This window comes from Gekko japonicus, unplaced genomic scaffold (genome assembly GCF_001447785.1).
Source record: "Gekko japonicus isolate JY-2015 unplaced genomic scaffold, Gekko_japonicus_V1.1 scaffold2187, whole genome shotgun sequence".
Lineage (NCBI taxonomy): Eukaryota > Metazoa > Chordata > Lepidosauria > Squamata > Gekkonidae > Gekko > Gekko japonicus.
In genome coordinates, this window is record NW_015164726.1 from 57325 (window position 1) to 74019 (window position 16695).

General features: G+C 46.3%; 1 protein-coding gene across 1 annotated transcript in view; it reads right to left on the minus strand.

Moving 5' to 3' along the window:
• The window catches only part of LMO3 (LIM domain only 3), a 109961-nt gene that overhangs the window by 18744 nt on the left and 74522 nt on the right, over positions 1-16695 (minus strand). The window contains exon 3 of the mRNA XM_015409594.1: positions 2803-2928. Within this exon, the coding sequence (XP_015265080.1) occupies positions 2803-2928 (126 nt within the window). The remainder of the gene's footprint in view (positions 1-2802; positions 2929-16695) is intronic.

Consider the following 16695-nt stretch of genomic DNA (forward strand, 5'->3'; position numbering starts at 1 on the left):
CCCGGGGGGGGGGGGGGGAAATGGTGGTCAACTGTTAATGTTGGACTAGACAACTGACCGACAAGCCATCCCTTGGTGGAGTTCACTCTGGCTACCCTCTAACATCTAAGAACACTCATCGCTCCCGCTGAGATGTCCTATTCCATTGTGAGTTTTCTGACCTCATGTTATTGGCTGGTAGGGGGAAAAGCACAGCACGATGATGCTGCATTTTGTAGCAGGTGTTCATGCACATTACAGGGGCATCCTGCCTTGGACCAGTAATAATAAAGAAGGGAGAAGAAGGGAGAAGTCCTGTTTGGCAGTGTTCATGTGACGTGTGTTAATGTGCAATTCTGACCTGTCCACGGGGCTCTAGGGAGACAAATATCAGCCCCTCGGTGACCTAGCGGTGTGCAGATGATGCCAACCTGGCTAAATCCATTCTTCATTTGCTGTGCAAATCACCCTAAATAGTGGAGAAGGCCATGCCAACAGCAGACTCTATACTCTGTCAGCTTGGTGGCAGGAGATCGACATGGACTGGGTTTTCCCCCCATGGTTGCTCTGAACAGAGATACTGATACGAGTTGCGTTAGAAAGCAGGCTGCAGAGACAAGAAGCAGTTCATGAATTTTAACAAATAGCCTCTCGGGGACTCAGGTGGCCCAGAAAACATCTGGAGAGTTGAAAACTCGCGTCTGACCATTCACACGCTACTTCTGAATACTCTTCAGGTTGCTCCCCACCAGGAAAAACAGTAAGTTTGCTAGTACTAGTTTAACGAGGAGTGGAATTACCTTTAGGCTGAACTTTACACTGACTCAGGCATGCACAGCTTCTCACAATTTCAACGTTACATAAGAACATAAGAAGAGCCCTGCTGGATCAGACCAGTGGTCCATCTAGTCCAGCATCCTGTCTCACACATTAGCTCATCCTGTCTTACACATTAGCTTATGCAGTGTGGTGTGCCAGGCGGTTGACATTTTCTGTTCTCACAGTACAAGAATGACCACAAGAACAGAGGGTTAGGAGAGAATTTTGTGGGTCACCAACCATTATGAGTAGGCTGTGTTCAACAAATTGAGACTTGAGTACTGTTGTACTGTTACCTTGAGGAGAAAACCTTTGTATTCTTGAACTAGTAGAGTGGACATCAAGACATAAGAAGAGCCCTGCTGGATCAAACCCAGTGGTCCATCTAGTCCGGCATCCTCTCCCACACAGTGGCCAACCAATTCCTCTGGAGGGCCAACAACAGGGCATGGAGGCCAAAGCCGTCCCCTGATTTTGCCTCCTGGTTCTGGGATTCAGAGGTTTACTGCCTCTGAATGTGGAGGTTCTCTTTATTCTGCGAGCCAAAGGGCTAAGCTAACAATGTATATTATAAAAGTACAAATATCCCCCCCCCCTTTTCCCCCCAGGTTCTCTTTATTCACCATGGCTAGTTGAGTAATTGGAAAAGTTCTCACAGGGATTATTCTGTGGCCAAAACCACCAAGTGAATAAGAGAATTCGGCTATCCAAAGTTTGGAGACTCCAGAAGTAACTCAAGAATCTTGTTCTATCCATTTTTTAAAAAAAAGCTTCTAAGCATTGTAGTTTTTGAAAGCACAAATGGATAGTTTTGGATCCCATGACTTCCCACTTCCCTTTTAAACACTACAAAGGACACAGCAAGAAACTCCTTTTTGTTCTAGCAGGTGGAGGCAGGGCTATTTTTGGGCAGGAACGCACAGGAACAGAGTTCAGGCTGGCTCCTGAGTTGGCCACGCCCAGCAGGAACTCATTAGCATAATAGGCCACACCCAACAACAGGAACTCATTAGAATTGGCTACATTAGGGGTGTGTGGCCTAACATGCAAAGGAGTTCCTGGGTTTTGACAACAAACAAGGTAAACAGAATAAGAAGCAAAAGGTGGGTGTGTCTGGATGAGCACACTTCTCGTAACACAGGGGTGTGGCCTCATATGCTAATGAGCTGTACTGTCAGGGGTGTGGCCTAATATGCTAATATGTTCCTTATGTTGGGTGTGGCCAATTATGCTAATGAGTTCCTGCTGGGCTTTTTCTACAAAAAACGCCCTGGGTGGAGGGATCTCCCCTGCTCCATGAGAACAAGGTGAAGTAGTTTATTATCTGGGGAGACAAAATGCTCACATTTCTCTTCATTCAATAATCTGCCGAGAATAACAGCTACTAAATGTCTCATTTGGCTTGTCTATGTCCAGTCAGCTCTCTGAGGAAGAACTTATTGTGGAACTTCTCCTTACATCTCCCATGCAGGAAATTGTTCCCACTGTCTCTTTCCAGCTTCTCCCACTAAAGTGGGATAGAACAGGTAAACAACAGATTTTTTTTAATAAAAAACCCAACCCCGTAAGTATGCCATTACAAACAGAAGAAAGCGCTAAAAAGAATGGTATGCTCTTCACCTTTGCCTCCCACCCCCTAACTAGCCCAAATACAATTTTACAATGGTTCCGAAAAATGCTCCTGAACAGTATTTTGACAGCTCTCCAAAGGACAGGAGTTCCGTAACCGGGGCTGTGGGACGGTCACTAAGTACTCTACTCCACATGCCCAGGTTTTAAATGACCACATCAATGGGTGTCACCACTCAAAGATGCTGGGACACAGAGAAAGAAACAGTGATTATGTGTCATGCCCGAGCCACTTAAGGCTATTGTTGACAAAAACACAACATCACGAACTCTGCCCAGAGGACGACAGGAAGGCACTGTGCCCGCAGCCTTCCTATTCCACACTGCTGCATACTTGGCTTCAATACATGGAAGGAGACCAAGAAACCCTCTTACCTCTGATTACAAAGCTGACATGCAAAGCAGTCCAGGTGGTAAACATTTTCCTTGGCTCTCATCACCATCTCAAAAGCAGGGATGAGTTTGCTGCAGGCAGCACAGTTTCCCGTAACGCCAAATAACCTGAAGAAATATAAATGGGGGTAGGGGGTGGGGAGAAGTCCAGGAGAAGGTAAGGTTAACAACGACAACAAACTAGAACTTAACAATTCTACGCCTTCCATTTGAGCCTGCCTTCACTTTCCAAACTTGTAATGAAATGCTTTTTTACGAATTCCCCAATGAGGCAGAAAGCGTAGGCTTACCGTCTGCCCACCTGGTACAGGAAAGTTCCTGTCCCCACGCTCCACCACCCATGCTTGAGCAGCAGAGCACTGAGAGAGAGAGAGAGAAAATGTGTGCAGGATGATCTCGGTGATCACCCGGTAGTGATGTCACATTGTCTGTAATGCTGTAAGAATTCCTAGAGTGTCACACTGGGGATGGGGAGAGCAAGAGAGACACACTGTGATATCATTTCCTGGTGATTTCCCAGAAGTGACATCACAGCATCCATGATACTCCTCCCTAGTGCCCCCCCCTCCAGCTACTGGGATTGTCGGGTGCAGGACTGGTAACCCTAAGGAAGAGTTGAGACCAGTGTTCCCTTTAAGCTGAGTTAGTGTGAGCTAGCTCACAGTTTTTTAGCCTCCGGTGCACACATTTTTGTCTTAGCTCAGGAAGGAGGGCTCCAGAGCAAACTGACTGACGCAGGAGCCAATTCACTCGCTCACAACTGCAATGCCAGGAGCTTTACAAAGGAGAAATTTGCTCACAAGACCCCACAGCTTAGAGGGAGCATTGGTTGAGACCCATTTCAACTATACTGTTGGATAAACATTGTCTCATTAGAAAGGTTTCTCTTAAGTTGCATAATTCTGCTCTTTGAAATAATTTGCTGTTTGCTTCCCCCCCCCCTTCCTTATCCCATAAATACACACGATTCGCTTGCTGTGTGTAAAAATCTTTAGCCTTGATGGGGCTGGGAGTTTAGAGGAACCCTTGCAATCTTGCAACACTACAAAAATATATAAGAGCAGCTACAGGAGCAAAATATTATGCAAGTGCGTGGATTTGAGGGCTAGTCTCTTTGAAAGTGCAACGAGAAAATGGCTTCGTAGATCTCACGGCAAATACAAGAGCCATAAAACCTTGGCCTTGATGCTATTTATTTATAACACACATGCTTTAGCACAAGAGAAAATGATACTGCTAGGGGTGGTGGTGGTGGGGGGGAGAAGCTACTATTCTAGTCATTTTTGACACCTAGTGCTAAAAGCTTTACCGTTATTAAAGAACATTTTATGAAGAAGTCATTTAAAGCGTCAGAAAGCATTAGTGGTTCATGCACCTTACAACCCTACGCCATGCTTATAGCTATGATTATGTTATTCAAGTAGCCCATTAAAGTAAATGAGGCAGTCAACTATATATAGTCACATTAGGAATGCAGGTATATTATACTGCAGGAACCATTTTAAACCTCTTCTAAAACGTTTTAACTTTTTAACTTCAAAGTTTTTCTTTTTAAAAAACACACACACAAAACACACCATATACTGTTTGTTCAAGACTGGGGTTATTTTCAAGCTGGTACGCTGCAAACAGCAAATTCACAATAACATCCTTGCATAGACCTAGATAGGATTTTTATTTTAAGCATGGAAGGATTATAACTCCCCCCCCGCCACCCATCTTTGAAACCAGCTTTAATGTAAAGCTACTTAATATATGCAAATAAGAGGGGCTGTTTAAAAACAGCATCGCTCTTCTCTGTGCATAGCAGCTAATGCCATTTTTAAAAGTATGATACAAAATAGATGAAAATGCCACATCTGCCGCTTTCCTTTTGGCTCTTCAACATCAGGCTGACAGCAGAAAAATATAATGGCTCTCGAGGGAAACACCAAATTAAAAGCAGTTCTAAGCTAATGAATTCAAAGGTGTGCTACTGTAGAAAATTCGGTTTGGCGACACACATAAATGGGAAAAAAAAACACGAACACACAATCACTTTCCATTTTGGAGAACGGGACTGGCTGTGCCTTCTGAGCATCCGGATACCTTTTGCCCCTCTTGCTCCCCCTCTACTCAATATGCACGTTTTGCAGAATACATGCAATGTGTTTATTTTTCCAAGTTCTGAATCATTCTCCCCCAATTGTCTGATGTGTAGGCTTATCTAGATTTTGAAATATATATATATATTCTAAAATAAAAACAACAGCAAAACCCCCCTCCCAACAAGGTTTAATCATCAGCATTCTTGTGTTCATCAGCTCCTGTTAGATTTATTATTCAAGCTCATGTCAACTTTGTTTTGCTAATTGTGAAGCCTGATGATTAAAATTATATGTACACACACGTGCACGCACACGCAGAGACAGGGTTGCCTCTCTAGCAGTTTTTCTTTCTCTAAGTATTCCAGTTCCAGAGGTTCTCAAAAAGACTGTGAAGAAGGAGAAGAAGACGGCGAGGAGGATGAAGAGGAGTTGGACTTATATCCTGCCCTTCATCTTACAATCTCCTTCCCTTCCCCTCCCCACAACAGATACCCTGGTGAGGTAGGTGGGGCTGAGAGAGCTCGGAGAAAACTGCTCTTGAGACAACAGCTCTGAGAGAACTGTGGCTGACTCAAGCTCACCCAACTGGCTGCATGAGGAGTGGGGAATCAAACCGGGTTCTCCAGATTAGAGTCCGCTGCTCTTAACCACTTTACCAAACTGGCTCCACTCCACCAAAGTGTTCCCCAAATGGTTTTCAGTCTCCTGAAGAAGCTGCCCAGAGAATGTACAGCTTGCGCCCACCGTTGCTGCTCCGATCCAACATGGGTGTTACAGTGTTGGAAGCAAGAAGGGCAGACGTGGCTCAGTGGAAGAGCCTCTGATTGGTGTGCAGAAGGTCCCTGGTTCGATCCCCAGCATCTCCAGTTGGAAGGATCATCAGTAGGTGATGTGAAAGACCTCTACCAGAGACTCTCGCGAGCCGCTGCCAGTCTGGGTAGACAATACAGACTTTGATGGACCAATGGTCTGAGTCAGCATAAGACAGCTTCACCTGTATGTGCCAGATGGGCTTTTTTTGTTTGCTCCCCATCGCTTGAAGGAGTCAGCTCAGCACAGAAAAAAGTCAACTCATCCAGCAAGTGAAGTTGGGACAACAGTATACACGCAAGCTCTGAGCATCTGTGTTTTCATCCAAGTCCTTCTACCTATCATGCCAGCTAGGCTGGGAGAGGGAGGGAAATGTTAGACACGAGCAGGGGTCATTTCCTGCAGGAGCGCACAGGAGAAGAGCTCCGGCAGTAAAGAGCCCAGGGGGCAGGCACATGCAACAAGCCCCACCCCCTGCTCCCAGCAGCCCTCAGTCAGAGCAAGAAGCAGCCAGGTAAGTTGCAGAGCCAAAACAGTCCAAAACAGTGACCAGTGGTACCTTTAAGACCAAGTTTTATTCAGGTACAAGCTCTCCTTCCTCTGTGAGGGCAGATCTGCACTTTCCCCACCCCCATAGCTAGCAATCCAAAACAGTCCAGTGGAGCCTGAGCGGTGGGTGTTGCCTTCTGACACATTTCCGGTGATGTCAGGGGGTGTGGCATATGTAAATAAGTTATGCTAATGAGTTATGATAATGAGCTCCTGCACCTCTTTTTCTACTAAATGACCCCTGGACACGAGAGATGTGCAAGACTGGCAAAAACCCCACAACCCACCGTTGTTGTTTTTTTTAAAAGGTGGCTTCAACATTTCTGGACATTTTACATCTCCAGTAGGCATCAACTTAGCAGGAGGAAGCGAGAAAGGAGGAGAATGCCTCTTCTAAAATAGCTCTTAATTAATCGGGAGAACTTTCAAAATAATTGTTTGGAAGCTCTTTAAATTAATCAGACTGATTAAACTGAACCAACGTGGCAGCACTGGTCTACCGGCAAAAGAGATATGTGACAAACGTTGAAAACACAAGGCACGAGCTGTTGGCTCACTATCCCGGGAATAACCATGCTAGGAAAAAGGAAATACTGACTAAGGCCAATGAGGCTATGGATGTTGGTGCGTATGTACGCGTATATCGAGTTCCAGTCAGAGATGGTAACTGGCAATTTTCCAAGAGCAGGACTGCTTCTAAGAGACTGTAATAGTCACTATTACAGTAGCATTATGGCCAATAAGGTTGATCTATGTGAATCGCCACCCAAAATTCAAATGAAACGGAACTCCACTCACAAGCAAGGAGGTGAGCTAGACCAGTGGGGGGAAAAAGGGAGATGGAACATCGCTTGTTTTTAAGGACGGCAGGAGAGGCAGATGCTCAGGAAAGTGGAACATTATGCAGACGCACACAGAATCAAAAACACCGCAACAAGCAAGAGGTACACAGGCATCCACGTTACACTGAGTGAAATGAAGTGGAGATTTATAGTTCATTTGCCTGCAGTGGTGGATGCTACCAAGTTCCTTGATCATTCGTGTCCGATTCACAATTTTCGAGCGTCTTTGGTGGGACAAAACGGTGGTCCTTTATACCTGACCATATTAACATTTGATGGAATTACTGCCATTAAAATAGGTGGGCTACAAATGGTTAGCCTAGCTGTACACACAGTCGGGGGGGGGGGACTATCCACAAGTTAAAATAAATAGTCGTTTGAGTGTATTGCCATCGGCACAGTTGGACGCACTTGTCAGCACACCGCAGTTGGCTGGTACCAGTACTGATGCATTCTCAGACCTTACTACACTTTTGGGGCTGATGTAGTTTTCTCAGGCTTCGGGGTCAATTTGGGAGACTGCAACAACTGCAGTTCCTATAAACCTTGGCAGAAAGCTGTCCCGGGGAAGAGAAATTCACAGGAAAGATAGGGCCCAACCAGGACCTATCCTCTGTTTAAAGAGTCATCTCCCCAGCAAGTTACTTTCACCCTTCCTAACAATAAGCTTTGAGGTACAGAGGGAAGTGGCAAGGTGAGAAGCATCCAAGTGTCACGAATCCTGTGAGCATCTTGAATGCTTGCAGCTGTCCACTGAGCATTCTTATCCACAAAATTATGCATGGTTTTGGGTATGGTGTGGGGGCATTCATCCATCAGTGGTTTATCACGTTTTAGTTAAAGCCAGCTACTGTTACTCATCAATGTTAAGCGGGTACCGGATTACTGATCAAGGTCTGCTGTAATGAATTTTAGAAGAAGAGATTGGATTTATACCCCACCCTTCACTCAGAGTCTCACAGCAGTTTACAAACTCCTTTCCCTTCCCCTCCCCACAAGAGACACCCTGGGAGGGAGGTGGGGCTGAGAGAGCTCTTTCCAGAACTGTCCTTGAGAGAACAGCTCTGACAGAACTATGGCTTGCCCAAGTGGAGGAGTGGGGAATAAGAACATAAGAGATGCCAATGTTGGATCAGGCCAAAGGCCCATCCAGTCCAACACTCTGTATCACACAGTGGCCAGAAATACCAGTGCCATCAGGAGGTCCACCAGTGAGGCCAGGACATTAGAAGCCCTCCCAAATCCGGTTCTCCCAGATTAGAGTCCGCACACTTAACCACTACACCAAACTGGCTCTTTACGAATGTAAAGTAGTCATTTTACGAGGCTGTAGCATCTAATCCGTGTTGTTCAATACAAATATGTCAGCCTGCTGTGTGAAAAAGGCCCTAGTACTCAAACGATACCCTCTGAACAATCTTCAGGTGTGCATGCAGATGGGCACACGCTTCCCACACATGCGCACACTGGGAATATAATAAGGAAGGACACTACAATGAAAGACATTCTGTTTCTGACTGTTGTAGATGAAATGTCTCATGAGCACAGAGGGATCTGTACTCCTTTTCGTAATGTGCTTGTATGAGGAGGAGATATGCAATGGGATATCCATCTTGTAATTTTTCTCCCTCTTTTAAATGTCCCAATCCAGGTACCTTTCACACTATTCATGGGGCTCTTGAAATTCTGCTCCTGCAATGGATCCCCATGGCCGCTGGCAGAAGAACCAAGTGCATTTTGCTTATATTACAGACTGGGAAGCCATCAAATGTTTGGAAAACTAAAAGGCAGGAGAAATCTTTATTAACCAATACGTAACAAAGACAATTTCATCCTTCTTTTTTGTACAGGTCAGCTTGGTCCCATCTTGAGAGTCTATATGTATACCTCCCCCTCTGAGCACAGGAAGAAATCAGTTTTCAGTAAATCTGTGCTGGATCCCCCAAAATGGGAGTTTGGCCATGGTTCAAATGGCTGTGTGCGTTTCCAGAGCATGCACTTAAGTCAGCCCAGAGCGTCAATTTTTAGCACATTTACACTAAAAAAACAACAGCACAGCCAAACTCAATCCAGGCTGACTTGAACACATGCTAACCCCCCCCCCCCCCCTCCAAGCTGAGTTAGTGTGAGCTAGCTCACCGTTTTTTAGCCTCCGGCTCACACACATTTGTCTTAGCTCAGGAAGGATGGCTCCAGAGCAAATTGATTTATGCAGTAGCCAAATTGCTTGCCACAACTTTAATGCCAGTACCTCATAAAGTTGAATTTTTGCTCACAAGACTCCACAGCTTACAGGGAGCATTGGCTGTAACTGTTGTTCGTTGAGTGGTTCACCTGTGCAGTCCCACATGTATTCTGCACCTTCATGGGCCAGATGGCCTGCACATGCACAGAATCCATGTATGGCTGCACAACCACCATGACAATAAACCACAATTTCAAGAGTTTTTTGTTGTTAATTTGAGCTACCCTTAATTTTGCGAAGGGTTTTGTTTTTCGGTGTGGATAAGAGGATTGAGGAGAACAGAGTCGTCGTCCCCCTACCAAACAAGAAACTCACTGAAGCAGCTTTGGGTACAAATCACACTCTCACAGCTGAGTCTATATCAGAGACTTGTGAGAATAATGTAGGGGTAAACACAGGGTTACTAGGCCTCTTACCAGCAGCCCTAGGCAGTGTAAGAAAAGGTGATGCTGGCTGCCTTGCTACTGGCTGCCTTGCTACTTCTGGGGGAAACCTGGAGGTGACAGGATTGCTCTAGGAATCACCGGCAACTCTATGGTTTTACCACAGAATTTCCAGCGATTCCTAGAGCTACTCCACTTCCAGGTGTTTTCCCAGAAGTGACACAGCGATACAACTGACATCAGCCCCATATCTCTGGCCCAAATCCTCCCCATCAGCCCCATATCTCTGGCCCAAACCCTCCCCATCAGCTGCCAAACAGACTTCCATGTATGCTACCCTGAACTGCTTGAAGGGAGGGCAAGCTACACATGTAATAAATAAAGTAAGGATCATTCATTGGGGCGAGGTTCAATACCCCTTGGTCAGAAACGAAATCTTATTATCAGTAAAGAATAACAGAATCACAGAGGATGCTACATTTAGGGTTCATCATTCCTCATGGGCATTACCGCAGCCCTGCATTATTGAAAACAAACTCTACAGTAGCAGATGACAGATTCAGTGAGGTTTTATACAGTTTGTGAATATCCCCCTACCAAGCCCAGCTATCCCTCACCCTTTTCTCAGATACCACAAGAACTGAACCTAGGGTTGCCAGCTCCTGGTTGGGAGATACCTGGAGATTTTGGGGGTGGAACCTCAGGAGGGCAGGGTTTGGGGCATAATGCCATAGAGTCCAACTTCCACAGTGGCGATTTTCTCCGGGTAAATTGATCTCTGTCGTCTGGAGATCAGCTGTAACATGGGGGGGGGGGGGCCCCCGGCTACAACCTAGAGGTTGGCAACCCTAACCGAACCTGAGACCCTGTGGAAGCGTCCTGCCACTGAGCTATGGCCTCTCCTTTCAGTTCAGACAAATGTGGGATGATTTCTGTGTGGTACTTTGGAACTCCCTAAATGTGCGCTTGTGGCACTTACGAGCCTTGAAGTGGGGTTATATTCACAAGTAGCCTTCCATTTCTAACAGCAATAACCCAGATGGCTCTGAGAAGCTCACAAACAACGCAGAAGGTATAAACCCCGCTCTGTTGCTGGCACCCAGCGTCTGCTGCTCAGAGGTATAGCGCCTCTGGATTTGGAGGTTCCGTTTAGCAACCACGACTCACAGGTGTTGCTACCCCTAGCCTTTATGAACTTGTCTAATTGTCTAATTAGATGCAATGTGGCAACCCCATTCTTATTCCCTGGGAAAGGGAAGGATACACGTTTGGATGAAAAGATGGGTCCAAGGTGGGGTAGCAGGGCGCATGCTGGGGGGCACTCCACTGACGCCGAGCAGGGAAGAGTCGAGGTAGTGTTTGGGGATGGGGTGCCTTCTGGGAATCAAAGGCTCGTTGATTTTCGTTCAATAAGAGAAGAAGGGTGGGATATAAAATGCAGCAAATCAATATTTGGGCCACCACTGAACACATGAATCTGTCTTATCCTGAATCCAACCACTGGCCCATCAAGGTCAGTACGGTCTACTCAGACTGGCAGTATTTCTCCAGGATCTCAGTCAGAGGCATTTCACATCACTGACTACCTAAGGCTTTAACTGGAGATGTCAGGGGGGATTGAACCTGGGACCTTCTGCATGCCAAGCAGACCCTCCCCTGCAAGATGCCCACAAATATTGCCTCACTTGTGCATCAGCAATAGACTCTGGGGAGAAATTTCAGGGGCCCAGGCACTCTGGCTCAGCAAGGATCCACCTGATGCAGAACTTCGCTACAGGCAGGAGAGCACCACCTATTTTTAGGTTGCCATTTCCTGTCTCCCCAGTGCATTCTGGGAGCTGTAGTTCCTGGAACACCTGATGTTAAGAAGCACGGGTGGCCCCACAGACCATAAAGTCCACAGTCTAAGATTACCTTAACTGTACCACCAAAGCATCTTACTAAAAAACTTTTAAGGATATAGGCAAAGCCTGCTTTGCAACAGTGCTCTTTCCCACAGGCACACCTTTTTTTGCCCCGTCCCTCCCTTCAGCTTAACGTTAGTCTCTTCCGTTAATTCCGAAGACGGCCATATACCATTTCTATGAAGAACATTGTTTTCCACTCTATTGTTGTTATTACTATTAATAAGCCTCCCCCCCCACCAACCCCAAACACACAATACTGTGTTGAAATTCCGGACCCCGTCCTCCTCTCCCCCCCCCCACCTTCCTCAATTTCAATTGCTTTCTTTCCCTAAGCATTTATCAGCTACCTGATTAGAATTTGTTTCCACACAAACCATTGATCATCAGCCTATTACTAGGCAAATGACAGTTAATTACCCACTACATTAACCACTGGGACCCGAGACCTGCTTCTCCTGCCATCAGTCAACATGATAAATGTGGCAAGAGCAGTAATGCATGGCCAGCCCCAAGCTGCCTGGTATAGTGTGAACAACCCTCAATCTCACTTCCAGGCCCAGGAAAATCTATGGCAATCTGCATAATTACAAGCTCTGGGTTAATAACAGACAAATGATTTGTTGCATCTAAACAAAGTCCTTGGAAAGGGGGCCTGGTCTCTTGTGGCTTTCCTGGGCCGGTTACACTCCGCCGTCAGAACGCCTTTTCAGTATAACGTGAACCTTAAAAAAAGAAAAAAAAGAAACACCACGAAGATAATAATAAGGAATAAAAGAGACACCGAGAAACGCATCTCCCGATGCTATACATTCCCCCAATTTGTTGCTCTCCAATTTATGGATTCTGCATATGTGATTTTTAATCATTAAAGAACTCTTGGAGCAATATTATCTTAATTATTCTCTGCTGTAACCAGGGAATTAGGCTTCAGATAAAATTTTCTTCTTCCGCACACTTTCCCCTGCCTCGCTGGAGGCTCCATCAGTTTTCATCTGCACCTGGACTCTGAAATCCTAATGATGAATTATTGCCCCTTTTCCTAAGAGGGCGAACCTTACAAGGGAACATTTTACTGAACTGTCAAGCTCGCAGACCGAGTGCGGAGATGCGGAAATCTGATCTAATTTACTGCAAAACGATGCACTTGTTAGACTTTTCTCTCTCGGTTTCGTCCCAAGGATCAAGAGATCAGTCAGTAGCCACCACTGCCTACTCCTTCGCTGCAGAGTAAGCGGAGAGCAAGGAACGGCTTTCTCTTACATTCTCTCAGAGGCTCAAGATAATGGAAATTGAAACCAAGTTTTTCCCGTTTTGTTGTACAGAAAGAACAATTCTTTCTTTTTATAAAAAAGCAATAGTTTCCCTGAGAATTGGAACTCTCATCTGCGGCAAAGATATAGACCTGTTCCTGGCATCTCTTAACTCTTGCCTTGCTTCTGATCTGTGGGACCCCCTTCTCATTCTTCGACTCCATCACGCTTACAATGGTCAGATTTAGCTTTTGCAAATGGAGCGGCCCGGGGGTGGACCCGGGGCAAAATCTAACTGGCTAGAGGTAGACAAGTCTAGCAGATCATGGCTGTGGCCTGAACGGAATTTGGCAAGGTACCAGGTCAGGTCACAATCCAGCTGATCAGGGATGGAACAAAGGCTGAAACTGGTACGGTAATCTGAAAAGTCAAGGACAGAACCTGCCAGAATGGGGGATTCCCTGGTTTTTCCGTACTCTAGTGCTGAATTAAACCCTGACCTGCATGGGCCTGGCTAGCCTGCTCTTGTCAGATCTCGAAAACTAAGCAGGGTCTGCCCTGGTTGGTACGTGGATGGGAGCCCACTAAGGAAGTCCAGGGTTGCTATGCAGAAGCAGGTCATGGCAAATTATCTCTGAATGTCTCTTGCCTTGAATCCTTTATGGGGTTCCGGTAAATTGGCTGCAAGTTGATGGGGGCAGGGGGAAATGCTGTATTGCCTGAAAGCAGTTTCAGACCACTAAAATACTGACTGGTTCAAAGTGCTTTCCTGGTCTCCAGCAGAGAAAACATGAAACTGAAACATGGGGATGCCAGACTACCTGGTGGAGGTGGGGGTCCCCCCCCCACCAGTCCCCACCTCCCCATCGCCAATCAGCAAGTCGGCAGGGGGGGGATTTAACTCCCAAAAGAGGGAGAACCATCCAACATGTAGCATGTCTACGTCACTGCCCATGTGACCCAGAAGTAACATCATCACATCCAGGACATCAGGGTGATGCACTAGTATTTGGGCAAAAACTCTGATTTAACACAGAGTTTTTGCCCAAATACTAGAGCATCACCCTGAATGTGATGACATCACTTCTGGGTCAGGTGGGCAGTGACGAAGACGTGTCGCTGTACATTGGCTGGGCAGTACCACTCCATACTTAATTTTGGACTTCTCCTAGTTTCTTCTATCAGTAGAAAGGAACGGGAAATACCTTATTCAGTGAGGAGCGGCAGTACAGACAGAGCTAGAGGGAAGCTTCCACTTGTGCCTGTTGTAGCTATCAGACAGGACAGCTGCTGCAGATACATGGAGGCTCACTGGCAAACCACTGCATGGAAAAGTCCTATAATTCCATTACATACCCTTTAACACTTTTCAGACTGCACAGGCTTCAGAAGATCAAATGGAACTCTCCTGAGACATAAAGCAGTTACTTAAATCATGCTAAGGAGGAGCTATGGTTCAGTGGTAATGCACCTGCTTTGCAAGCAGAAAACACCAGGTTCAATACCTGGTATCTCCAGTTAAAAGGTCCCAGGTAGTAAATGTTAAGAAACACCATTCTCTTACAGACCCTAGAGTAGGCTTAACATTTCCCAAGTACGGGCGGAGAATCCCCCACTTTCCCTCGCTCCTTCCCGCTGTGGTCCAGCTGGCCAGTGGGAAGAAATTCCCCACCCCATCCAAACAGTGACAACAGTATGCCGGTGATATAGGAGGTGATACTCTGCTTTTTGGGCAAAACTCTACGGTAAAATTGTCCTCAAACCACAGAGTTTTGCTCAAAAAGCAAAGCGTCTCCCACCAACATAACTTCCAGGTGATGTCCAGGAACGCCTCCCAAATCCCCCCGACGGTGCAAAGGAACAACCTGCCTCCAACATTCTAAACATTTTGCTGTTCCTCTCCCCCCCCATAGCCAGTCAGGTTATTTGCATATGCAGCCTCATTGGCCTTTGCCTCCGAACACAGAGGTCGTTTGCATATGCGATTTGATTGGCTTTTGCCTCTAACATTCTAAACAGTTTGCTCTTCTGAGGTAAAATGGGTCCATTCTCCAGGTGAGGGCTGGAGATCACTCAGAATTACAACTGCTTTCCAGATGGCAGAGATCAGTTCCCCTGGAGAAAATGGTGGGCTCTGTATCCTTATACACTGCTGAGGTGGCCCCCATATGACAGCCAATGTGACGTAGCAGTCAAGGCTCCAGAGAACGGGAGAGGCTGCAGGTGTGTGGGGGGTGGAAAGCTGAAGAGTGAGGGGGAAATAAAGGTAGGTTGATGATTGGCTGGGAAGGAGATAGGGTTGCCAACTCCAGGTGGGAAATTCCTGGAGATGTGAGGGATGGAGCCTGGAGAGGGTGAGGTTTCAGGAGGCGTGGGACCTCGAACAGGTACAAAGCCATAGACTCCACCCTACAAACCAACTATTCCCTTCTGGGGAACCATCGTTGCCAATCTCCAGGTGAGGGCTGGAGATCACTCAAAATTACAACTGTTCTTTAGGTAGCAGAGATCAGTTCCTCTGGAGAAAATGGTGGACTCAAGTGTCATTATACCCTGCTGACATCACCACAGCAAATTGACACTGAGTGTCCAAGGCCGGGGCACCCGCTCAGAGCTTCTTTCTAGAGGCCGTTGTATTTATTTCCACATCGGGCCTTTTTCCTAGTGTACATATAAAGGACCTCTGCTTTTGTCCTGAGTTCCACTGAAGAATATTGGCTTTCACAGTGAGTTCTGGGACAGCAGAAGAGAGGATTTACTGTGTTAGAAAAGAGCATGCTGAGCACCCAAGAGAAATAAATAATTTTGCATTTCATTTTAGGAAAAACACAAGAGTTGTTTAGCGTTTAACATCCAACTCTGATTTGGGAGAACCGGTTTCAAATTCCCACTCAGCCATGAATCCCACTGGCTGACCTTGGGCCAGTCACAAAACTCTCACTTTAACCTACCTCAAAGGGTAGCTGTAAAGATTAAAACGGGGATAGAAGAATCCTACGTACCGCCTTGAGATCCTCGGAGAAAGGGCAGAATAAAAATGCACAAGAGAAACTTTTTCACATCGCTCAGCAACATCGTATCCTGTCCCAATACAATCAGCATGCACCTGTGACAACCGACAGCGGCACTGCAATCCCACCCCACGTCTCCAAATTAAACTCTACATTCAATAGGGTATGTTCAATATTTTTCATCAATACTGGTTAACTGCCACCATGCATTCTTGGCCCATAATAAGTAGGAGCATGGCCTGTGTTTAACACTTCACTGGGACCCAATATTCTAATTATTAAATGTTACAATCATTCCCCTCCTCCCTGTAACTATGTAGCTGGGGAATAGTAGGAATAGTATGATTTAGGGACCGTCAAACAATGGGAAGGGGACACGGACACGGACCGTCAAACAATGGGAAGGGGACACGGACGCACACACACACACACACGAGTACTCTAGCATAAAAACAAAGGCAGCAACTAAAATGGGTTGGGATAATCAAGGCTGAACCCGTAAGATGTACTTACAGTACAGATGTACTGGAGGGCTGTATGCAGTTCTGGAGGCCTCACTTCAAAAATGATACGGACAGAATGGAGCAGGTGCAGAGGAGAGTGATGAGGATGATCGGGGGCCTGGAGACCAAGCCCTACAAGGAAAGGGGGAGGGACTTGGGAATGTTCAGTTTGGAGAAGAGAAGGTTCAAGGGGGACATGATTGCTCTCTTGAAGTATTTAAATGGCTGTCACTTAGAAGAGGGCAGGGAGCTGTTCCTATTGGCAGCAGAGGATAGGACTTGCAATAA